General features: G+C 45.2%; 1 protein-coding gene across 1 annotated transcript in view; it reads right to left on the bottom strand.

Moving 5' to 3' along the window:
- Positions 1 to 25,740, bottom strand: part of DOCK2 (dedicator of cytokinesis 2) — a 444,911-nt gene that overhangs the window by 320,633 nt on the left and 98,538 nt on the right. Inside the window, exons 23-24 of the mRNA XM_068990795.1 lie at positions 16,153 to 16,223; positions 14,010 to 14,116 (exon numbers count right to left, since the gene is read on the bottom strand). Coding sequence (XP_068846896.1) covers positions 14,010 to 14,116; positions 16,153 to 16,223 — 178 coding nt within the window. The remainder of the gene's footprint in view (positions 1 to 14,009; positions 14,117 to 16,152; positions 16,224 to 25,740) is intronic.

The raw sequence follows: 25,740 nt of genomic DNA, 5'->3' as shown, positions 1-25,740 counted from the left end.
GAGGACTTCTCTCTCTCAAAAAAAAAAAAAAAGAGAGAGCGAGAGATTAGGTAGCACTGAGCCCACATATTGACCTGCAACAATCACTTGGCATTGATTCCCAGCTGTCCAATATACCCAATTACATGCCTTTCTCCAGTCCTCACCACTCCCTATCGCTGCCCGCTCTGAACTGAGGGTGGACTGATCATTTCCACATGCATTTCCTTAGTAGTAAAGAAACACTTCTCTGTATATTTCTCTCTCAAAGGTAGGGAAATGAATGACTGAACAAATGACACTGTGTTTTAGGGGGAAAAAAATGAAAGGAATCATATTTCTTCGTGAAGTAAAGAAAGTTTCCCAGGTTTACTAGGCAAATGGAAAATCTGTTACAAAAAATATAACTGATGATGACATTAATTATATGTATGTATATGCACGTGTATATTAATACATTTGCTTAGGCTCTATAAAATGCCATAATAACTATCGCTCTGCACCTTCGTCTCTGTTACCTTCATAACCTGTGTAGGCTCAAGTCTGAAGATCTTTGGGGTAAGTCTTTTCTCTGCCAACTGTAAGCTCCCTGCTGCTGCTGCTGCTGCGTCGCTTCAGTCACGACCGATGCTGTGCAACCCCATAGACGGCAGCCCATCAGGCTCCCTGGTCCCTGGGATTCTCCAGGCAAGAACACTGGAGCGGGTTGCCATTTCCTTCTCCAATGCATGCAAGTGAAAAGTGAAAGCGAAGTTGCTCAAATGTGTCTGACTCCTAGCGACCCCATGGACTGAAGCACACCAGGCGCCTCCGCCCATGGGATTTTCCAGGCAAGAGGACTGGAGTGGGGTGCCATTGCCTCCTCTGTAAGCTCCCTGCTAGGACAGAAAACTTTTTCCTCCAGATGCCATTCTGCACAGCAGTTTAGATAGTGCATGTTGAATCAAACAGACCCCATCTGGAATCCTGGCCTTGCTACGCTCCTTGGTTTATGACTCTTGGCAAGTTTCTCCACCTCTCTAATCCTTAGTTTCCTCACCTGTAAAATGGGGATATTGTTACCTACAGTTTACAGGGAAATCTCCGTAATAAGACTAATGTGTGAAAAAGCTTAGCGCAGCACCTGGAACAAAATAATGGTTAAATAAATGATAACCATGACATTATTTGTTATGTACTTCTTTCACATTTCCCATAGCAGAGTCTTGCTACATTTTCAGGTTTTCAACAAATATTACTGGAACTGAAATAAATCTGCACCTGGCCTTCAACTGTATCATGGTCATAAGGAAACTTCTCCCATTCTAGAAGATATGGAGGAAAAAACCATCAAAATCAAACTTTAACAGGTCAACATAAAAGTCTCCAAACATTCTGAAACCTGCATCACTATCATTCAAACCACCTCTAACTGTAACTTCACAATGAAAACAAATAAAAACATTTAGAGTAAACACACAATTTTTTAAAGATTTCTATAGACTCCTTCCTTTCATGTGCTTCTACTTATACAGTCATTGCAAAATTGGAAAATATCCCATGGAACATGAATCAAAAGGTGTAAGAACAGTCTGATTTCGCTCTTCTCTAGTTTTAATGAGGGTAATTTTTTTCTTAATTGCAGAAGAGTTGATTTGGATTGTTATTAAAGAAGTGATCTGGGATTCTGGGCCGCACATCCCCGCCCTCAATTAAACTGTATTCCGTAATGTCATTAAAAGCTGCTATTCTAAGTATTTGGGGAGGTTCAAGAGGGACTCTTTTCTTTGATTGTATGCCAATATTTTTTTTTTACTTCCACAAAAAAAAAAAAGAGAGAGAGAGAGAGAGAACAGTTTAATAAATCTCTCTTGGATTTATTCTGCAGCTTATTAGATCACTGTCTTCTCTGATTCTAGATCTGAAGGTTTCTTTCTGAGACTTAATTCTGCTATCAGTCACACTGAAAAGGAAAGAGATATGAGCAGCAGCCGCTTCTCAGATCTCCAAATGCAGAGGAGACACCTTGGAACCGGGGGTAGCTTTGTGACACTGTCGGTGGGAGGGGCAAGCCCCTACTTGAAGATCTCTGATGCCTCCAAATGCTCTGAGGACAAAAATCGTAGATCCTCAGAACTCAACGGCTCTTTCTTGAAAAAAATAAATTGGCTCCAGTAAGTAAATTCTTTTACTGTTTTCAGGATTCCGTGCCTTGCTGTGTGATCTTGAGGGCATCATGCCATTTTCCTGCACCTGTTTAACCTTCTATAAAATATCCTCATTCCTCACTTCCAGCTCAAGCAGGACATTTAGGAGTTTTAGGAGCAATATATGGGGGAAGGCGTTTTTAGGCACTAAATGGTATCAGAAAGATTCAGCTCTATGGTCTCTGTCACTCAGGGAATGATTTTTTAAATCACAGATTTTCATGTTGGTAGAGCTCTGAAAACTCTTGCACAATCTCATGATTTTATAGGTGTTCTACAGAAGTTCAGTGAGTTGTCGAAGATCACACAGCTGTGCTGTAAATGAGATAATGCCCATTTGTGTTTGTTGTAGTGCCTAGTGTATATAAGTGCTCACAAACCTCACCTACAGCGGCCACTGCTGACATTATTGCTGTTGCTATTATTCAGGTCTCTTTACTCTCAGCTCCATGCTCTTTCTATCAGATACCTAAAGAAACTAAAAGAAGTTTGCTCCATGGGCCCAAGAAATTTCTTACTATGAGGAAAATGATCAGGCTTCCCTGGTGGCTCAGTGGTAAAGAATCCACCTGCCAATGAGGGAGACATGGGTTCGATTCCTGACGCAGGAAGATCTCACATGCCACAGAATCACTAAGCCCATGCGCCACAATACTGAGCCCGTGCTCAGCAGCACAGAAGCTGCAACTGCTGAAGCCTGGGCACTTTAGAGTCTGTGTTCCACAACAGGAGAGGCCATCACAGTGAGCAGTCCACTTGCCACAACTAGAGAACAAGCCAACCCAGCGAAGAAGAGCCAAGTGAAGTCGCTCAATCATGTCCGATTCTTTGCGGCCCCAAGGACTGTAGCCTAACAGGCTCCTCCACCCATGGGATTCTCCAGGCAAGAATACTGGAGCGGGGTGCCACTTCCTTCTCCAGAGATCTTCCCGACCCAGGGATGGAACCCGGGTCTCCTGCGTTGCAGGCAGACGCTTTACCCTCTGAGCCAGCAGGGAAGTCCCTAAAGAAGAGCCAGCACAGCCCCAAAGAGACAAATACAAAGAGAAGTGACGGCTTCAAGAAGCCATCTCATCTTTTCAAACCTGAGAAGGCCCAAACCTGGATTATGTCTGGGTACATAATTTGGAAAAGACCCTGATGCTGGGAAAGATTGAAGCCAGGAGGAGAAGGGGATGACAGAGGATGAGATGGTTGGATGGCATCACCAACTCAATGGACATGAGTCTGAAGAAGCTCTGGGAGTTGGTGATGGACAGGGAAGCCTGACATGCTGCAGTCCATGGGGTCACAAAGAGTTGGACACAACTGAATGACTGAACTGAACTGACATAGTTGCCAGGATGCCTAATCTGGGGCCTGCTTCCCTGGTGGCTCAGATGGCAAAGAATCTGCCTGCAATGCTGGAGACATGGGTCCAATCCCTGGTTTGGGAAGACTCCCTGGAAAAGGGAATGGCTATCCACTCTAGTATTCTTGCCTGGAGAATTTCATGGACAGAGGAGCCTGGCGGGCTATAGCCCGTAGGGTTGCAAAGAGTCAGACATGACTGAGGGACTAACACTCCCACTTTAGGAAGGAGCGGCTACCCCTTTCTCCTGGCCCTCCTGATGCCTCCACACTCAAGAAGTACTAGCACAGAGAAACTGCACGCTGTGGACCAGGATTGAATTCAGGCTTCAGCAGCCCTGCCCTCAAGTCCCCATGGAAGAGCAATGTCTTGGAAATGCAAAATCACGTTGAAATGGAGAAAGAAAAGATGGCCCAGCACATGAAACTAGGAACACTATGTGGCCAAATGGCAAAAAAGACAAAATCAGACTTCTACCTCACACCATGCAGAAAACATAAGTTCTCTAGATTGATTAAGGACTTGTGTACCCAAAATAAAACTGACATTCTTAGAAAAATTACAAATGAAAATCTTTCAGACTGGGATTGAGAAGTATTTCTTATAGATGATACAAAAAGATCTGACTATTAAAATGATGGATAAATTGATCTTAAGAGTAAGAAATGAAAAAAGAGTAAAAATGAAAAGACAAGTTGCAAGCAGGGAAAAGTTTCTCATAATACACAAAATCAGCAAAACATGAGCATGAAGAATATATAGGCTATCCTGCAAGTCAATAAGAAAAATACAACCACCCCCTCCACACACATACACACACAAAGTGGCCAAAAGACACGACAGACACGGCATAGATGTGAAGCACTAAAGGCAAAGAAGCCAAGGGAAGGTTTTCAGCATCACTGGTGATCAAGAAACTGCAAATCGAAACAGGCATGACATATTTTATATCCATTTTATTGGCAGATTTTTATATTGGGGCTATATCAAGTGTTGAAGAGAATCCAGATCCACATAATAATTTTCATGAATTATTGGTGGGAGAGTAAATTAATGGAAAACAGTTTAGCAATATCTCCTGAAGTTAAATATTCAGGTTTCCTATGACCAAGCTAGAGAAGGAAATGGCAACCCACTCCAGTGTTCTTGCCTGGAGAATCCCATGGACAAAGGAGCCTAGCAGGCTATAGTCCATGGGGTCACAAAGAGTCGGACACTGAGCAATTGACACACATGACCAAGCAAATCTGCTAGTAGTTACGTGCCTCAAAGAGACTCTTGAGCATTTACAAAAAGTGTACAGAAACGTTCTTAGTAGAAATGCTTCCAGTTTAAAAAAGTCAAAACAACCCAGGTGCCTAAAACTGAAGATCTTAAACGGATCAATGGAATTACTAGTTAGTGTATCTAGGGCTGGGAGTAGGGAATGGGCATGGGTATTAGAAGGTATGCCAGGCAGTGCTGACGAAGGAAAGAATTGTGGAAGGGCATGTGTGGTGCCAGGAAAGGTGAGGAGCCAGTCAGGAGGCGAGAGCATGCCCCTTGAGGAAGAGGGCTTATTCCATAGTGCCCTTTCCTTCCCAAGAGCCTTAGTGCCCAGCCTGAGGTGGGCATGCCAAGTCCCAGGCAGCATGCCTATACCACATGTCACTGAAGGAAAGCTGTGCTTTAAAAACCTGCAGTGACATAGCAACCACTGGCATCAGAGGTCCCATCTCCTGCTCAGGCAAAGGTCCCTATGCACAGCCGTCAGAGAGGTGCCCAGCCTTTGGACCATGGGCAGAGAGTGAGGAAGAAAGAAGAAAAAATCTCTCAGGAGGAGCAAGGAGGCATTTATTTCTAACATGAAAAATGAAGCATTTTCAACAAGAAAATGAGCACATCTCGTCCTGTTCATTCACTATAAGAACAAAGCATGGTGTAGTAGAAAGAAAATGAGCTTTGCTAGTCAAATGATTTGCACCCAAGTCCAGCTCCACCACTGCTGCCCGTGAGCAGCAGAGAGAGACAGTAATCAAAGACTCTGTGTGCTTTCCTTCACTTCCCAGACTCCTTCACAGCTGGGCTGGGAACACAGCATGGGCTCTGGGCAATGGGCTGTGGGTGGAATCCTGGGGTGTCATCTTCAGGTTGAGGTTCTTGAGCGTGGCTCTGCTTTCTCCCTCCTTCTCCTCCCTGCTGCAGACAGGTCAGGGGTACCACTGGCATAGCTTCACAAGGGACAAAAGGGGTATGACTTTCATGATCTTTATCAGACTTTGCCCAAGAGAGAAATAGACCATTGATATTTAGAGATTGATTTGTTGCTTCAGAATCACATAGCCCAGTATACTAATATCCTAATACGTCATACCTTTGGTCTTATTGGGGTAAAATTACTTGACTCTCTAGGTCTTGGTTTGCCCCCTATAAGATGGGGATAATTATACCTATGTAACCCGGACACTGTAAGTATTTAGTATATGTTTATGTCCTATATGGGCTTCCCGGGTGATACTGGAGGTAAAGAACCTGCCTGCCAATGCAGGAGACGTAAGAAATGCAGATTCGATCCCTGGGTTGGGACGATCCCCTGGAGAAGGCAATGGCAATCCACCCCAGTACTCTTGCCTGGAAAATCCCATGGACAGAGGAGCCTAGCAGGCTACAGTCCATGGGGTCACAAATATATGTCTTACATAGCAGATTATACATCAGTTCAGTTCAGTCACTCAGTCATGTCCGACCCTTTGTGACCCCAGGGACTGCAGCATGTCAGGCTTCCCTGTCCATCACCAACTCCTGGAACTTACTCAAATTCAAGTCCATTGAGCTGGTGATGCCATCCAACCATCTCATCCACTGTCATCCCCTTCTCCTCCTGCCTTCAATCTTTCCCAGCATCAGGGTCTTTTCCAAGGAGTCAGTTCTTGGCATCAGGTGGTCAAAGTATTGGAGTTTCAACTTCAGCATCAGTCCTTCCATTGAATATTCAGGACTGATTTCCTTTAGGATGGACTGGTCACCACCTGTAGTGATTCTGGAGCCCCCAAAATAAAGTCTCTCACTGTTTCCATTGTTTTCCCATCTATTTGCCATGAAGTGATGGAACCAGATGCCATGATCTTAGTTTTCTGAATGTTGAGCTTTAAGCCAACTTTTTCACTCTCCTCTTTCACTTTCATCAAGAGGCTCTTTAGTTCTTCTTCACTTGCTGCCATAAGGGTGGTGTCATCTGCATATCTGAGGTTATTGATATTTCTCCCGCCAATCTTGATTCCAGCTTGATGAAGATCCAGCCTGGCATTTCACATGTTGTACTCGGCATATAAGTTAAATAAGCAGGATGACAGTATACAGCCTTGACATACTCCTTTCCTGATTTGGAACCAGTCTGTTGTTCCATGTCCAGTTCTAACTGTTGCCTCTTGACCTGCATACAGATTTCTCAGGAGGCAGGTCAGGTGGTCTTGAAGGTCATCTCTTGAAGAATTTTCCACAGTTTGCTGTGATCCACACAGTGAAGGCTTTGGCATAGACAATAAAGCAGAAGCAGATGTTTTTCTGGAACTCTCTTGCTTTTTCTATGATCCAATGGATGTTGACAATTTGATCTCTGGTACCCCTGCCTTTTCCAGATCCAGCTTGAACATCTGAAAGTTCACAGTTCATATACTGTTGAAGCCTGTCTTGGAGAATTTTGAGCATTACTTTGCTAGTGTGTGAGATGAATGTAACTGTGCTGTAGTTTGAGCATTCTCTGGCATTGCCTTTCTTTGGGATTGGAAAGAAAACTGTCCTTTTCCAATCCTATGGCCACTGCTGAGATTTCCAAATTTGCTGACATATTGAGTGCAGCACTTTCACAGCATCATCTTTTAGGATTTGAAATGGCTCCACTGGAATTCCATCACCTCCACTAGCTTTGTTTGTAGTGATGCTTTCTAAGGCCCACTTGACTTTGCATTCCAGGATGTCTGGCTCGAGAATGGTCATATGTCTCTCCCTTTAGGATGCTGTTGATGTCATTGTTATTCTTGTGGTTATTTCTGTCACACAGTTGAGGCAGTAGATGTCTTTATTAAATAAGTGTCAGGCATCTGTGTCAGGCATTCTGCTAGTTGTTTAATAGGCATTATTCTAATTCATAGCTAAAGAAATGAAAGCTCAAAGAAGTTACCTGTTCAAGGAACACAGCTAGTAAGTGATCAAGCCAGGATTTCCTAAATCAAAAGTTCATATTCTAACGTCCACATCCCTACTCACATTTTTCAGATGCGCAACCTGGAGGCTCAGAGATGTTACCTAAGTTCACCAAGCAAAATAATAACTGTTAGAGAGAGAGGACTTTTCTCCACTCCAGCCAGTGCTGCAGTGATGTGATAATTAGAAAAAAAAAAAGCCGCCCTCTCAGGGTGCTGGACAGGGGTGTCCACCCCTCCCACCACAGAGACCCACTGTGAACGGGCGTCGCAGCAGCTCCAGGTACCGTGGGCCATGGATAAAAAGAGGGGGGAAGAAGGAAACCACATCTTCATAAAAGAAAAATGGGATGCTTGAGTTCAGAGAGCAACTTCTCAATGACGTTTCCAAAGAAAATCCCACTCGCTGAAAATAAACACTGGAAGAGTTTCCAGATCTCTGTCAGATCTCTGTCTCTTTCTCTGTCTCCCTGTCTTCCTGGCCCCGCCCTGTCCCTGTTTGTTTTGGAAATAGAGGAAAGCCAGCCATGTGGATCCCAAAGCAGTTTACACTGAAGCAGATGGCACATCTGATTAGCATCAGACTAAAAAGACACATTACTTAGAGATTAGGTTCTCACAGGGACAAATCTGTTCCAAAGGCACAGAAGGTTTGGTTTTCTCGCAGACTCCCCTCAGAGTTTTCTTGGGCATACCTATTCATCCTTTCTCCCAGCATCACGACCAGGCCAGTCTGGAGACAACAGGAAATTCGTCTCCATCAGTTTCCCAGTTTTCCTCCCACTGAATCCTGAAGTCATTCGCACAGGGCGAGCCCCTCCCTGAAAGCCCTTGGCTGCTGGTGACCCCTGACGCCCTCACACCCCAGGACAACAGGTCACATTATGCCACTGAGGCTGCACAACTACCCAGTGAGGCACACTCTCTGGTTATTCCCACTTTACGGATGAGGAAACTGAGGCTTGAAAGGAGTAAGAAATTTACTCAGGGTCACAGGTCAAGTAAATGCTGAGACAAATGGAGGCTAATTGCCTCCATGAAAGAAGGAAGATTTAAAAAGTGTGTGTGTGTACGCTTGCAGGTGCACATATCTTAAAATAGCCCCAAGGAGCTCCTCAGGTGGCAGAAGACTCGGATTTCATCCCTGGGTGGGGAAAATCCCCTGGAGAAGGGCATGGCAACCCATTGCAGTATTCTTGCCTGGGAAATCCCGTGGACAGTGGACCCTGGCAGGTTACAGTCCCTGGGGTCCTAAACAGCCAGACATGACTAAGCGACTCAGCACACAAGGAGCAAACCATCATAGAGGGTGACTGTCAAGCGTCCCAAACCGTGTAGCTATACTGAGGCCCACGGCAAGGCAAATAACGAGGCGAGAAACCACAAACATCTCATGCTGACCTGTGATGCTGGGTTCACGTCACCCGGGCCCTGTACAGAAACACTCTAGGGAAATGAGACAAAACCTGGAAAGACCATTCAAAGCCAGGATAGGAAGTGCATACACACCAAGGCCTTTTTATTCATTAAGTCCTATGTTTCTCAGACCCTACAGAAAAACATACAGCTTTCAGGGAAACCAGGAAACGTAACTTAGGGTTTCGTGTGACTATCAACTATGAAGGGACGCCCTTATTGCAAAGAATCTGAAGGTTAGAAGTTGGAAAAATGAAAGGAGAGGCAGAAATAATAACCACACCACCAGTAATAACAGCGCTCACTTAAGTATGAGATATAACGTTGCTTTGATAAGCACTTTAGATGCACTGTTGGTCTCGTCAGCCCACATAACAATCTTCTAAGATATTGCTATCATTTTTCCCATTTTGCAGATGAGTTTGCTGAGGAGCAGAGAGGTTAAGCAAATTGCCCACGGTCACCCAGCTGATGAGGGGCTGAACCCAGGAATCCAACCCAAGAACCAGAGCCCTTAACCAATAAACCTTCTCCCTCTTTTCCATCGGATCCTCCTGAAGAGAAGCCAATAGGCTAGTCTGCCAACAGTTTGGAAAGTGCTTAAAAGCCTCCTGGCTCCTTGTCCTGATGTCAATACAAGTGTTCAAGGCTGTGAGTACAAGCTAATGTCACCGACAACACTCCAGGCAGTCTGCACATCTGGCAGTTAAGTAAGTACGGGCTCAAAGTAAACTGTTTCTCTGAGGCACAGGACACCTCCCAGGGGGGACAACAGGAGGGATTTCATTCTAGTTCAGACCTGGCCAAGGAATCACACTCACCTTATTTCAGGGCATAAAAGAGACTTTCACCCAAGAGCCACAGACACCCAGTGAGTGCGTGCATATGCAATCAGAGTGTTTTCATTTGGAACCTGAAGACTTAAAGAGGAGCCTGGGCTGAAGTTTCCCTTAGGGTTATTGTTTTAATTTATGCTTATTTTTTAATTGAAGGACAGTTGATTTACAATCAATTATGATCACTAATCTAGAGCCAGACATCTTGGAATGTGAAGTTAAGTGGGCCTTAGAAAGCATCACTGAACAAAGCTAGTGGAGGTGGTGGAATTCCAGTTGAGCTGTTTCAAATCCTGAAAGATGATGCAGTGAAAGTGCTGCACTCAATATGTCAGCAAATTTGGAAAACTCAGCAGTGGCCACAGGACTGGAAAAGGTCAGTTTTCATTCCAATCCCAAAGAAAGGCAATGCCAAAGAATGCTCAAACTACCGCACAATTGCACTCGTCTCACATGCTAGTAAAGTAATGCTAAAAATTCTCCAAGCCAGACTTCAGCAATACATGAACCGTGAACTCCCTGATGTTCAAGCTGGATTTAGAAAAGGCAGAGGAACCAGAGATCAAATTGCCAACATCTGCTGGATCATGGAAAAAGCAAGAGAGTTCCAGAAAAACATCTATTTCTGCTTTATTGACTATGCCAAAGCCTTTGACTGTGTGGATCACAATAAACTGTGGAAAATTATGAAAGAGATGGGAATACCAGACCACCTGACCTGCCTCTTGAGAAATCTGTATGCAGGTCAGGAAGCAACAGTTAGAACTGGACATGGAACAACAGACTGGTTCCAAATAGGAAAAGGAGTACGTCAAGGCTGTATATTGTCACCCTGCTTATTTAACGTCTATGCAGAGTACATCATGAGAAACGTGGGACTGGAAGAAACACAAGCTGGAATCAAGACTGCCGGGAGAAATATCAATCACCTCAGATATGCAGATGACACCACCCTTATGGCAGAAAGTGAAGAAGAGCTAAAAAGACTCTTGATGAAAGTGAAAGAGGAGAGTGAAAAAGATGGCTTAAAGCTCAACATTCAGAAAACGAAGATCATGGCATCTGGTCCCATCACTTCATGGGAAATAGATGGGGAAACAGTAGAAACAGTGTCAGACTTTATTTTGGGGGGGCTCCAAAATCACTGCAGATGGTGACTACAGCCATGAAATTAAAAGACGCTTACTCCTTGGAAGAAAAGTTATGAGCAACCTAGATAGTATATTCAAGAGCAGAGACATTACTTTGCCAACAAAGGTCTGTCTAGTCAAGGCTATGGTTTTTCCAATGGTCATGTATGGATGTGAGAGTTGGACTGTGAAGAAAGCTGAGTGCCGAAGAATTGATGCTTTTGAACTGTGGTGTTGGAGAAGACTCTAGAGGGCCCCTTGGACTGCAAGGAGATCCAACCAGTCCATTCTGAAGGAGATCAACCCTGGGATTTCTTTGGAAGGAATGATGCTAAAGTTGAAGCTCCAGTACTTTGGACACCTCATGCGAAGAGTTGACTCATTGGAAAAGACTCTGATGCTGGGAGATATTGGGGGAAGGAGGAGAAGGGGACAACCCAGGATGAGATGGCTGGATGGCATCACCGACTCGATGGACGTGAGTCTGAATGAACTCCGGGAGATGGTGATGGACAGGGAGGCCTTGCGTGCTGCGATTCATGGGGTCGCGAAGAGTCAGACATGACTGAGCAACTGAACTGAACTGAACTGAACTGATACTTAGTTGTATTATACCTGTATTAGTTTCTGGTGTATATAAAGTGACTCAATTCTATATTATACATATATCTATATATATTCTTTTTCAGATCATTTTTAAAATATTTATTTATTTATGTGTTTATTTGTTTGGCTGCACAGGGTCTTAGTTGAGGCACGCAGAACCTTTAGCTTCAGCGTGCATCTCTTAGTAGTGGCATGGACTGAAGCAGGCCCCACATTGGGAGTGTGGAGTTATTAGCCACTGGACGACCAGGGAAATCCCTTTGTCAGAGGGCTCACTTAGCAAATAAACAGTGGAAGAGGAGTTACCCTTCAGCTGTGCATAGGACCACATTGCTTCCACACCTAAACTAAGGATGGCTTGATGAATTATGCACTGCAGCCTCTTTAAAATGGCTCCCTAATGGGCTTTCCCTTCACCTACCTCTAGTCTCTGTACATATGTGTAGGTGAGAATCTTGCATTTCTTCTGTAACTGTGTACCCTGGGGCTGGCCTTCTGTCACTTAGTATTAATCAGAGGGTTTTTACTGACTCAAACGCAGAGGCGCAGCAGGACTGGTGGGCGGCAGCTGTCTGGCCCAGCCTGTGATTATGCTGACCCTAGGGGCCACCGTCAGCCCAGGAGATGCGACTCCAGTAAAGGAATTACTCTGACTCCCAGCAGGCTGGAACTGACGCCACATGCCCAAACCAGGACCGCGCTAACATTCCACCTGGCCTCGACGCTGAGCGGGGGCCCTGACGACAGCAGCTCCGAACACTGGAAAGGAGCCGAGCGGCTCTGCTCCCTGCTGCCTGTGCAGCACCAGATGCAGCAAGAGCCGCCCTCGCCACGCCCCTCAGGCGGGACTCGGTTCACCTCTGCAGGGACACCGCCTGAAATCAGGGAGGGACTGCCAGGGCAGGAAGGGGCAGGCATACTTCAATGCTTTCAGCATGAGGGCGATTCATTCTGACATGGAAATCAGAAGGTGAAACCTGAGAAAGGCTCACTTGAAAAAAAAAAAAAAAGCTAAACAGTAAGATAAGACATATAACAACTCTTCGCAAGATTAGTTTCCAATCACCTGCACAAACCACTTTGCACAAATAAACCATGTCACACATCCACTAAATGGTCAGCAAACTCTAGGCATGAATAAATATCACAAGATCATCTTTCTTCCCATGCCTTTCTCCTACTCTTAATGGGATGGGATTCAGACAGCAATTTTGGATGCACCATGTTAACCAGGCATTAGGGGGAAGAAAATTTTTACAATGAAGTGGTTCCTGAATGTTTCTGTGATAACCCAGCAATTTACATAAATCTTCAAGCCTCACTCTGAATAAATCCCAGATGGGTGACGAATGATCCTCTGCTTTCTAAGACTCCTTGTTCCTTGCACAGGTTGCTTCTCGTTGTATCACTGACACCAGCATGAACAGAAAGGAATTTCAATTGGAAAGCCTTGAGCTGAGGGTACAGAAAACAGAACTGACCCTCTAAAGTCATCTTTTTCAATCTCACAAGAAGGAGTGGTGTCAGGAAATTATGAATATTAACATATAAGCCCTATGTACTCATAGCTGGAGGATGCGGGGCCATCCAGCTCATCAGCCTCAAAAACAGGGAGCCCCAAGGCTGGGGGTGCTGGTTGGGGACTGACGGTTACCAAGATCGGTCTGGGTGAGTTCTGACTGCGGCCGCTGCACAAGTCCACTGTCTTTCCCTGCTCTCCAGGAAATGCCGTTACATGAAGACAGGCAACATCCAGAGAAGCGGGGTAACACGCTCCTGTGAAAGCAGCAACAGGAGACCGGGGGGCTCTACAGTATACACGTGTTTGCTTGCTTACGCAGCGAGTGCCCCTGGAGGCAAACACAACAGGAGCCCAGAGCCACTGATGCCTCTGTGAAGGGACTGGCAATTTAATCTGCCTCCTCTCAGGCAGAGTGCAGACCTCACAGCAAAATAGCTCCAGACTGGACTTCCTAGTGCTTCAGAGGTTTAGACTCTGCTTCCAATGCAAGGGCCAGAGGTTTAATCCCTGAATGGGGAACTAAGATTCCACATGGCACAGCCAAATTGAAAACAAAAATTATATGAAAATGACTCCAAATCAGGCCTCTTATTAAACCTTCTCAGGAAAAACAAATAGTACAGCCTATGTTACCTTTAAATTAGTTTCGATTCTGATATTTAAGTTGTCAGCTACTTTCTACTTCCCCCTTCATTCAGACTAAGGGAGTTAGCCTGAGAGAAGAAACATTTGGTAACTGCATAGCATGTGATGGGCACTGGGGCTTCATGCGCCCCCACCAGCCAAGATACTTCACACTCACCTTGCTTTTTAAAGAGATTGCTCTGCACTATCTCATTCATGGACTGGACTTTCTGCTTTTGGAGTTTCACGGGAGGGATGCACGTGTAGAATTCGTAGAGGAGTTGGCTAAGGGCAGGAAAAACAGGAGCACAGGGAAGCCGTTAGACCAACGCCTGCCACCTCCTGACACAGTCCTTCCCCAGCCTGTCGGCCATGGAAGCAGAAACAACGAACAGCTTGCTCCGTTTGCCACCCCTCCCCCTGCCCCGTGCATGATAAGCCTGCAGTGAACATGTGTACTTGGTCTCAGTGTTGAATACTGATACCAACAGCACTCAAAAAGCTGTGAAAATTGGAAAATAACAGCAAGAACCCCAACCTCAGGTACATGTTTTGCACTTGACATCTACTGTGCCGTGGAAACATCACAGGTTTATAAGGCAGATCCAATGCTCATCTCAATTTTCCAAGTGGGAAAAGTAAGGTTTAAAAAGATTAACTTTTCCAATGTTACACAGTTAAGGGATCAAAGAAACAAGGGTTTAAAACCAGGTTCTAATTTCATTTCCATACCATTTTATTTTTCTAATGTTTTATACTTGGTAATGCTTTAGATATCTTAAAAATGTCCTAATTGAAAAAAAAAAAAAACTGTGAAAAGTTATAGATTAGAACAAGTTTGGAATATGAAAAAGAAGACAGCTCTTTCCAAATAGAGTGAAAATAAAAATGCCACTGAAAAAAAATTATAACCCCTGTCAGCTTTCCAAAATAAGCTCTTTGTGTTCATTTCTTTCAAATCCTCATTAAGCATCTATTTAATATGTGACAGGCAATGTGCAGGGCAGAGGGGATAGAATAGAAACAGACTTGGTCCCGTTTGGCATGGAACTTACATTCTAATGAAGGTCAATGTACAACACAAAAGCAAGCAAATCAATACAGGGCCAGATACACAATGAAATGAATAGGGAGTTGTAATGGTACAGGGGTTAAGGGAGGAATTTAATTTATTTACAATATTCAGAGGTAGCTTCCCCAAGAGGACAACATTCAGCCTGAGAGCAGAAGAATGAGAAGCCAGCAGAAATCTTCATGTGAACAGTGGAAAAGCTGATGAGAGCTGCATAAAGTCTGGAGAGCACTGAATAGAGTCACGCCAATGTTACTGTCTTAGCTTCGGTGACTGTACTGTCGTCTAAACGTGAACAACCAGGGGAGCTCAGTGAGAAGCATGTAGGCATTCTCCATATACTATCTCTGCAGCTCTTTTCTAAACCTAAAAGTTTTCCAATATAAAGGGTTTTTAGGGACTTTCCTGGCAGTCCAGGGGTTAAGACTCTGCCTTCCAGGGCAGGGAGTATGAGTTCGACCCCTGGTTAGGGAGATAAGATCCCATATGCCACAAAACATGGCCCCCCAAAATTTTTAAATGGTCTATATGCTATCTTGCAACTTAAGTAAATTTGGGAGAAGGAAGAAGAGGGTATATCTGGCTCAGATGCCCCTAAATGGCTTAAGCATATTGAAATAATGTGCTGCTCTCATGAAAGGAATGGAGTGAAGGAGGAAAAAGTGAAGGGGAGCCCATCTCATTATGCCATTAAGTATGTATCGGTGGTTCTCTATTTGTAATCACAGAGCTTACAGGGCAAACACAGGAACCCCCAAAACCTTCAAGCCCAGGTGAAATGGAGACAAATGTTTCATATTCTGTATCATTGTGCATGCGCGTGTGCTCGGTCCTGTCTGACCCCTGGACTGGAGCCCACTGGGCTCCCCTATCCATGAGATTTCTCAGGCAAGAATACTGGAGTAGGTTGCCATTTCCTCCTCCAGGAGAGCTTCCTGACCCAGGTATCCAATCCACATCTCCTATGTCTCCTTCATTGCCGGTGGATTCTTTAAGCCACCAAGGACTGATATCAATGATACAATTCTTTATCACTGGTATCAATCAAAAAAGATGCTTATTTTATCCAAATCTGACACAAACGAAAACGTAACAATCCCACATTGAAGCCCCTGGAGGAAGTTCCGCCAGGCCTGGCCCCTCTTTCCCCATGCTGAGTGTCCGTCTGGAATTCCCCACAAGAACCCTCCTCTCTCTCTGCATCCCTGGCTTGGCCCAGAGCCCAGGAAAGTACAGCATCAGCTCTCACCTGAGTAACTTTGCATCAAAGACGGTTTCCACATCATGGAGGACAGATGGGATATATTTCAAAGCTGCCACCTAGGTAGAAAGTAAAATAAACGTGAGTTATGCCCACGGCCAATGACTCTGCCAACAATTCTGCCTGGTGGCAAGGATGCTTTACAACAGGACACAGATCAAGGAAGGAGGAGCCTACATCCTCAGTACTATTGCTGCTGCTAAGTCGCTTCAGTCATGTCCAACTCTGTGTGACCTCATAGACGGCAGCTCACCAGGATCCTCCGCCCGTGGGATTTTCCAGGCAAGAGTACTGGAGTGGGTTGCCATTGCCTTCTCCGCTGGGTACTGGTACAGTGACTCAAACCCTCATGTAGATTGAAACCTTAGATATGTGAGTTTCTTCTATCTTCAAGGGCCTAGAAATGCATGGTAGAACAATCATGGATTTGGAAGTTATATACACTTACAGTCAAATTCTGGTTCTACTCCTTGGTAGCCATGTGACTTTGGACAAAACACTTAACCCCTCCAATTTCTCATTTTCCTTGTCTGTTAACGAGAGGAAATGATGCCTATTTTTCAGGATTGCAAAGATTTAAAATAATATAAATGAGGCATCCAGCGGAGAGCCAGGCACACTATGGATGCTGTGTAAAGGGCAACTTCTATCATCACTGGAAGACAGCGTGCTTGAGTTGTACTGTTGGTGGTAAGGATGGTATGGACCGAGTTCTATTTCTAATTTCTCTCCTTGACCAATTTGAGAACAACTGTGGGCACATTTCTGCAGCTACTAGCTGGGTTAGGAAAACTGGGCATTACGGCAGATGGCCTTTTTCCCTCTGTGTGAGGTAACTGATGCATCCAGAGGTGGGAAACACACCCAGGGCCTCGTAAAACAGCACCATTTGCTAAATAATGGAGTAGACGGTAATTTCTACAAAAAGAGTTGTAAGTCACCTATGTGGAAAACAATGTTTAAAAATCTGTAGGTGTGTGCCCTTCGTATTTTCTTCACTCTCTTCTCCTGCATATTCTAAGTGTTCTCTAGTCAATAAGTATCATCCTTTAGGGCTTCCCTGGTGCCCCAGTGGTAACGAATCCGCCTGCCAGTGTCGGAGACACGCGTTCGATCCCTGGGTCAGAAAGATGCCTTGGAGAAGGAAATGGCAACACACTCCAGTATTCTTGCCTGGGAAATCCTCATGGACAGAGGAGCCTGGGGGCCTACAGTCCAGGTGGTCGCAAAGAGTCAGACAGGACTAAGTGACTAATGCAACAACAATCACTGTTTTACAATTAAACCAAAATTAAAACAGTGAAAATTATTATTTTTTAAACAAACTCTTCCTCCCAGCCATATAGAGTTGAGTTTCTTAGTGAACGTGGATAACCATTGTGACTATGCTCCACTGAAAGTTCTCAGAGAAGACACCATGCTGTTAGGTAATTTTATTAAACCTTATTTCCTCCTACAAGGGACACACTATTTTCATAGATCAGGAACCTCTAGGGCATCAAGATTTAATAACTAGGTCACAAAGTTAGCAAGTGGGAGAGTCAGACTTTAAACACAGACAGGCTGCTTACAGAGCCACTCCTTGTAACCCTCAAGCTACACGCCCACCTCGCTCTAATAGCATCTCTCTCTCTCTCCTTGCCTTCATGCTTATTCTCCTTGTTATTTATGAATTTTGCACATCAGACTTATGTTTGTTATTTAAAAAATTCAGACAAGTATTAGGATGAAAATTATCCCTGAAGTCCTGTATCTCCATCTCTGCCCTAATCCCTACTGCTCAGCTCAGAAGGGGTCACTGTCAACATTGCAATGAGTCCTGACTGCTTTCTATGCATGAACTTGTGTGTGTTGTGTGTGTTGCACGTATGTGCCTGTGCACGCATATGTGTGTGATCACACAGTTCTGTAACTTGCTTTTTGCAGCTAACCATGTACCACCAGGATTTTTGCCATCAATTCATAGAGTGCACTCTTCATTTCTCACCACTGCATAACAAGACTCATGTGGGTACACCAAGTTCTCCTTACTAATGGACTCCATGCTGTCTTGGGCTTCCCTGGCACCTCAGACAGTAAAGAATCTGCCTGCAATGCAGGAGATCCAGATTCAATACCTGGGTGGGGAAGATCCCCTGGAGAAGGAAATGGCAACCCACTCCAGTATTCTTGCCTGGAGAACTGTCCGGACAGAGGAGCCTGGTGGCCTACAATCCACGGGGTTGCAAAAAAGTCAGACACGACCGAGTGACTAACACTTCCACTGTCACACTTTCCGTACTATCTTTAGCTTCTCTTTATCGTAAAATAAGTGGCAGAAAATATTGAACACATACATTTGTGTGTCTCTGAGAATCCCAATGGGATGGATGCACTGCTGAAGAGGAGCCAGTGCATCAGAGGTACGTACACGTGTGCAAATGTACACACAAATGTATGTTCATATATGTTTCAGGAGACTCTGTCATATTACCTTAGAAAGAAGCAGTAATCAATTTCCTTAAACTTACAACCTTGCTAACACTAGTATGCAAATCTGTTTGATTTTGTCACCCTGATATATAATTTGCAGCTATTATCTGCAACTCTTTGGGTCTAGTGCAGGTGGGCACCTTTTCTATATTTATTGAACAACTATACTTACTATCGGCACAGTGGTAAAGAATCCACCTGTCAATGGAGGAGAAACAAGAGATGCATGTTTGATCCGTGGTCTGGGAAGATCCCCTGGAGAAGGAAATGGCAACCCCCTCCACTATTATTGCCTAGAAAATTCCACAGACAGAGGAGTCTGGCAGGCTGCAGTCCATGGGGTTGGAAAGAGTTGGACATATTGAATGAGCACATATGCAAATATTTACTATCTACTTGCCTGTATTCTTTCTCCATTTTTCTTTTGGGTGATTTCTTTTCTTATTGGTGTGGAATTCTTTATATATCATTAATATTAACCCCTTTGCAGTAACATATTTTGCAAGAATTTTCTTTTACTTCCCCTGTGGTTAACTGTTGCTTTCTTTTAGCTTTATCATATCTTTCATTGTACAGAAGGATTTTAATTTGTATGTTGTCAGATGTGTCAGACCTTTTCTTTACAGTTATTGGATTTTATGTCTGAAGATTTACTCTTTATTCTTCAAATCAAGATGACAAGAGATAACAAGATTCCAGAGCAAATGTTTCTAAAACTAGGCTCTATTGGGACACCTTTGCACTATAGGATGGTGTTAGGTATTCCGTGGGAGGGAAAGGATTTGCAATCAAACAATTAGGGGAAAGTTTGGTTTAAGCAAAGATAAGCCAGTAAGGTGCATTTTTTTAGTTTTGATACTTTTTTTTTTTTTTTTTGGCAGAACTTCTCTGAATTTTAGTATGCTAAGTTGCACTATGACATTCCTCCGGGCAATTATCATATACAGTGCCTTCCAGCCTAGTTGGTCAGGTCATCTGTGTCAGGAAACATCAAGATACAGCAAAAGCAGATGCCTGCAGGGCTGGGCAAGTAGCAGACAGAAGTGAAATCAGAAGAGCGTAGGCCAGTGGGAAGTGATCAGGTGTGTGGAACCCACACTCTAAAGAACGAGGCATTCTTGCTCGCTTGTTTCACCACTGCTAGCCAAATCAAACACCCCTGCAGGCTGCACTTCTCCACGGGCTGCCAGCTTACAATCTCCTCATCCTAAAGAGATACCACAAGGTGAGGCACGTGCCCTGATAAAGGCTGGTGTAAGCATTCGAACCAACTGTTCCTTCCTTACTCTAGGCCCGCAGGGAGCTGAGGTAGGGGGATTCCCAGTGCTCCACCCAGCACCTGCAAGCACCTAGGGCCGTCTCCTCACTCCCCAAGCCTCAGCATTTTCATGTGGGGCAAATGAGAGAGGGGAATGATGGCAAATAAAGCATACTTTGCACCTATTGTAATGCCCAGTACACAGCGGGCCTCCAAAAGTATGCATGCTGTATCTCCCCCTTCTGACTTCTCTGACATCAGCCAGCCCTCACTACCCAGTGCCTGGATAAAGACTACTGCGGGCTCATCGATTAAGACCATAATTAAGACCAAAGTGAGGGAACAAAAACAGAAATGAAATCCTTGGCAAGTCAGGGAAAACCAGGACTCCGGTGTCTGCAGAAAGTTGCTGGCTTTCCAGCGCTGCGTGGCATTCCAGGGCTCTGGAGAGGTTCTGTAGAGCCCAGTCACCAGGCATCTCTATGGACACTCACACTTCAGTGCTTCAGCTGTGAGTGAGCAGGAGCTGGACGAGGCTGGGACAAGGGTTACTTCAGAAGCCCGTCTTGCCAGCCTCCCAGCCCCGGGCTAGTGATAAAGTAAAACAAACTGAGTGGTTCACATCCTGAGACTACAAGGGTATTGTCAAGTCAGCTGTGGAATTTTAAAAGTCCATCTGACCCAGCTGGCCTCACAGACAAGTGGCAGGCCTGTGGCTTTCTTTCCCAAAGGGGACGGGAAGTTTGCCAAGTCCGCTGTTATAGTCCTCAGGGGGCCTGCCTTCACACAGCCCGGACACACCTGAGTGGAGGGACAGCAGGTGAGCTCAGCAGGTGCTGCCACTGAGCACTCCCCAGAGGCAGAACTCAGCCGCAAGGCCCACTGGGGGTCTCCATCTGTTGCAAGTCTCTGAGGCCTGGGAACTAGATACAGCCTGGCTTTCTAGACCCGTTGGCCTTCTGGGAACCATGTTGTTCCACTGTTGTTAATATTTCTCCTCTCATTAATACTGCCATCATACATAAACCACTACTGTTGTATCACTTTCATCTCACAGTGGGAAAACATGAAAGTGTTAGGTCACTCAGTCCTGTCTGATTCTTTGCAACCCCATGGAGTGTAGCCCACCAGGCTCCTCTGTCCTTGGAATTCTCCAAGAATACTAGAGTGGGTAGCCTTTTCCTTCTCCAGGGGATCTTCCCGACCCAGAGATCAAACTCAGATCTCCCACACTGCAGGCGGATTCTTTGCTGTTTGATCCACCAGGGAAGCCCCATCTCATAGTATATATCCTTATATCATAAATAATATTTAAGAAAAACACAACAGAGGTATTCTTATGCATGTGTGTGTGCATATATATACATGCATATGAATATATATTTGGATTAATATATTTTAATCAAAGTAGCAAACCATCAGTGGAAACTTTATCCAAGCATGATATCACTTCATTTTTACAACTGCTCTAGGAATAGATACTGTCATTTCGCTAGAGAGGTAAAATAACTTGCCAGAATACATACAGCTAATAAGCCACACGCTGATGGCTCAGTTGGTAAAGAATCTGCCCACAGTGCAGAAGACCCCGGTCAGATTCCTGGGTCGGCAAGACCCACTGGAGAAGGGACAAGCTACCCACTCCAGTATTCTTGGGCTTCCCTGGTGACTCAGCTGGGAAGGAATCTGCCTGCAATGCGGGAGACCTGGGTTCAATCCCTGGGCTGGCAAGAAAGGCTACCCACTCCAGTATTCTGGCCTGGAGAATTCCCTGGACTGTATAGTCCATGGAGTCGTAAAGAGTCGGACACGACTGAGCACGCTGCACTTTCAATAAGCCACACAGCAAAGATACGCACCTGATTCTCCCCAGCTGGCTTCTGGCCAGTGTGCTCTGCTACCTTCTACTTTGCTCTAGGAAAACGCCCATCTTGGCAGGCGGGGAAGTTCTGACAGAGGAGACAAGGCTGGACTCAGGGAGGAGCGGATGAAAAGCCTCCCCGTTAAGAGGGTGACTCCTAAATGTGTGCGCTTATTTCGGCTGCGCCGCATCGCCACACTGCCAGGGCTTTCCTCTGCCTGCGCCCAGGCGAGGCGGCGACCCCTGCTCAGGCTTCTCTTGTTGGGAGCGGAGCACGGGCTCCAGGGTGTGAGGGCTGGGGTAGCTGCGGCTCCCAGGCTCTAGAGCACAGGCTTAATAGTGTGGCCATGCGCTTAGCTGCTCTGAGGCATGGGGATCTTCTCCAATTAGGGATCAAACCTGTGTCTCCTGCACTGGCAGGTGGATTCTTTACCACCAAGCCCTCAGGGAAGCCCTCCAAGGATGGCTTTTGAAAGAAGATATCATTTTTCTGATATGCCTCAAGCGTCCTTCTCACCACAAACATAAGGGTTGCAAGAAAGGCCACCAGGAAAACATTTTCCAGATCAGTAATTAGTTTGTAACGTGGCTCCAGGTGAATTTCCCAGATGATTCATCAGTTCCAAGTCCCTCTGCCAGACGCCAGGTACAGCACTCAAGAAGAGAGCCAGACCCCAGTCAAGCAGTAGTGATTTTACTGTCCCAAGAGGAGTCATAGGAGAACCCTTGTGATGATTGCTATCCAGAAGGGCTTCACCAGAGCTGATAATCCTGGGCTGCGAGCACACAGCAAATGTTTAAGAATAACAGCAAAAATCAAAACCACACAGCTGCACTCCCTCAAACTCGAAGGGGATTTATCTTCTGTTTCCAGACTCCTCATCTACCATTCTCTCTCTCGCCCACCCCCTCTGTCTTTCTCTTTCTCACTCTCTTGGTCTCTCTTTGTCTCCCTCTCCTTCCCAGAGCAAGACTGCACAGTATTGGTGCCAGCAGACAGACTTCTAGTGCAAAAGAATGTATCTTGCATTGATGCAAAGTTCTACTAGAACACTAGATGTCTTCCTCATTCAAGAGCCCTGACAATATTCCCATCCCACCAACTGACAGTCCTTTTATTTTAGTCAAATGATGGACAGTCAAGGTCCCTGGAAACTGGGCAGACACCGCCACGGGGATTCACCATATCTGACCAGAAGCAGTCTTCCTAGAGATGCTGAGCTGTCCCTGAGGAAAGTACACCTACTCTCCCCAGACATTCACCCCTGTCACTGGTCTTTCAGGTGGACTTCACCAGAGCTGGTAACCCTGGGAATCATCATCAAGGCAAGGGAAGAGGGACCAACAGGTTCTGGGAGACACATGTCTCCATGCTTCCCGTAGCCCGGAATGGCGCTGGCCCCTGAAGCTTAGCAGGAGGCAAGAGAGCTCAGTGTTTAAAATGGCTGGCTGAAGAGGCCAAGGTCAGATCCAAGTGGGTCTCTTTCACCTGCCTGTCCTTGGGGAAACAAACTCTCTATGCTCCAGTTTCATCAGGAGATTGAAGGGAATAAAGTCACCTACTTTACAAGGTTGATGTGACGACTGAATGGAAAATGTGAGCCGTCAGTACGACTTCAGCAGCCCCTCTGGAACAAATCCCACCTATCCTCCATGTATCCCGCATTCCCAAACACCACCTCTAAGCATGCAGTAGATGGTGGGAAGGGGGCAGCATTCCAGTCATCAACAAGTAGAGGGGAAACTCCAGCCCTCGCTATTACACTTGAGTCTCACTTCTCCTCCCACCGCGGGCTCGGCATGCAGCCCGCAGTCCACGTCCCAAGAATGAACCACATTCTTCCCTTGCTTCAGACTCTTGGATATTTTACAATAGTGAACAGTGGAAAGGGAGGAAAGAAAGAGGCCTCCTTAATAGCTCGAATTTGTGACTACAAACCAGACATCTGCCCATCTGTACTGCTGTTTATGGAGCTTACTGCTTAACCACCTAGCATTTTGCCAAAAGATTCAATTCTTTAATGAAACCTTACTTTGCTTGCTGATTAGGAACTCAAGCTCTGGACTATACAACCTAGATTCAAGTAACCTGCTACTTCTTAACTGTGATTAAGTTACTCAATCTCTCTAAGCCTCCATTTCCTCATCTGTAAAGTAGAGATAAGAAGAGTATTTGCCTAATAAGGTGTTTGTTATTAAAAAAAAATCATATGAGCTAACAGTATATGTAAAGCTTGTAGCTCAATGTGTCACACACAATAAATGCTAAAACATAAAATACTGGAAGCTAGTATTCATTCTTTCATTGTGCCAGCTGAAGGTATTTAAGTGACAGTTACTGTTTCAGGTTCTGGAGACGTAAAAGGCAGAGGTCTCTGCTTCCTGGATGCTCTAGTGGCTATATTAGCATGTGCAACAATCAGAGTGCCCAAGGGAGCAGACTCTGTAATTAAGAGTTGCTTGTGTATTTCCACTCGTACCACCAAATCGGAGAACGATGAAGAATCACAGTCTAAAGGACAACGGGTCAAATGGATCCGCACGACGTCACCAACGGCCATGACTCACAACTGAGCTGCATCCAGTTCACAAGCGTCAGATGTGGACCGTCTCACCCTGCCATCCGCTTTATCCGCTTCATCATCACCCTTCATCCAGTTCACAGGGCTGGCACACACGGCGACTTCTGAGCATACCACCCATCCAGAAAGCCCCGACCATACCCATTCTTTGTGGATTAGAGAATACTAACTTTGGCGTTAGAAGACCTGGGTGGACTGAAATCCTCGCTCTACCACTGTGAATAGGTACACTTAAGGATGAATTATCTAACTTTACGAGCCTCCATGGACAATGAAGACGATTCCTTGCAGACCTCTGGGAGGACTGAAAACACTGCATGTGAAAGCTTGGTTCATGCCTGATACTCAATCAGTGAAAGATGTTTTTAACGCTCTTTCTACCCTCTTTGGATGGCTGGCTTTAAATTCTCCGTCGTTTCATGTGAGACACTGCCATGCCATCTCTGAACAATTAGGCAAACCACAGAAAGCAATTCACAAAAGCAAGATGAGCCTCAGACATGAGAAATAACCAGCTTGGGTCCAAGAATTCACATGGGCAAAGCTGAGACTAAACCAGATGGACTTCATTCTGAACTCAGGCAGGCGTGAATTAGGGCTTCCACCTAAGCCACTACCCAGCTGGAAGTGTAAGGTTGGAATGGGAGTGTCAACCATTGGCGTTCTCCATGCTCTCACCCAAAACTTACGGCAGACATTACTAATAGATCACAGCACTCTTTCCCACTCTACCCCATGCAGGCTCAGATCAAGACTCCAGTCATGCTGTCCTATTTCACTGGCAAAACTTTGCCTTCCTTTTTTTATTTTTTTATAGTCAGTTCTTGTAAGCTTATCCTCCTTGAAATTTATATCTGTTTCTTGATCTAACAGAATAACTGGATGTCCTAAAACTGTTTGACTTCATGTGACAAGGTTAGAAACACAAATATTCCCTTCCAGATTCCACTCTGTTGAAAATGCCCTCATGAGTTTGAGTGAACTCCGGGAGTTGGTGATGGACAGGGGGGCCTGGCGTGCTGTGATTCATGGGGTCGCAGAGAGTCGGACGTGACTGAGCAACTACACTGAACTGAACTGAAAGGAGGAAGAGATATACATGACTAAAAATTATTTAAATTGAACTATGTAACCGGCTTTACCCACCATGCTTTACATGCATTACTTTAATCCTCTCAATAATTCTCTAAATTAGACAGACATTAGGCTTCCCATTTTATAAAAGGGTAACTGAAGCCCAGGATACTGAAAGCATTTGCCCAGTGCTATGTGCCCAAGCGTGGATGCCCCATTTCCCACTCAGATCTCTCTGGCTTGACATCCAAAGCTCATTCTCCAGTCAGTTCAGTTCAGTCGCTCCGTCGTGTCCGACTGATACTCTCCAATAGTGAATATCAAAGTCT

The sequence above is a fragment of the Capricornis sumatraensis genome, chromosome 18 (genome assembly GCF_032405125.1).
Source record: "Capricornis sumatraensis isolate serow.1 chromosome 18, serow.2, whole genome shotgun sequence".
In the NCBI taxonomy this organism is placed as follows: domain Eukaryota; kingdom Metazoa; phylum Chordata; class Mammalia; order Artiodactyla; family Bovidae; genus Capricornis; species Capricornis sumatraensis.
The sequence above is the reverse complement of the archived record's forward strand: the minus strand, read 5'-3'. Positions and strand labels throughout refer to the sequence as shown.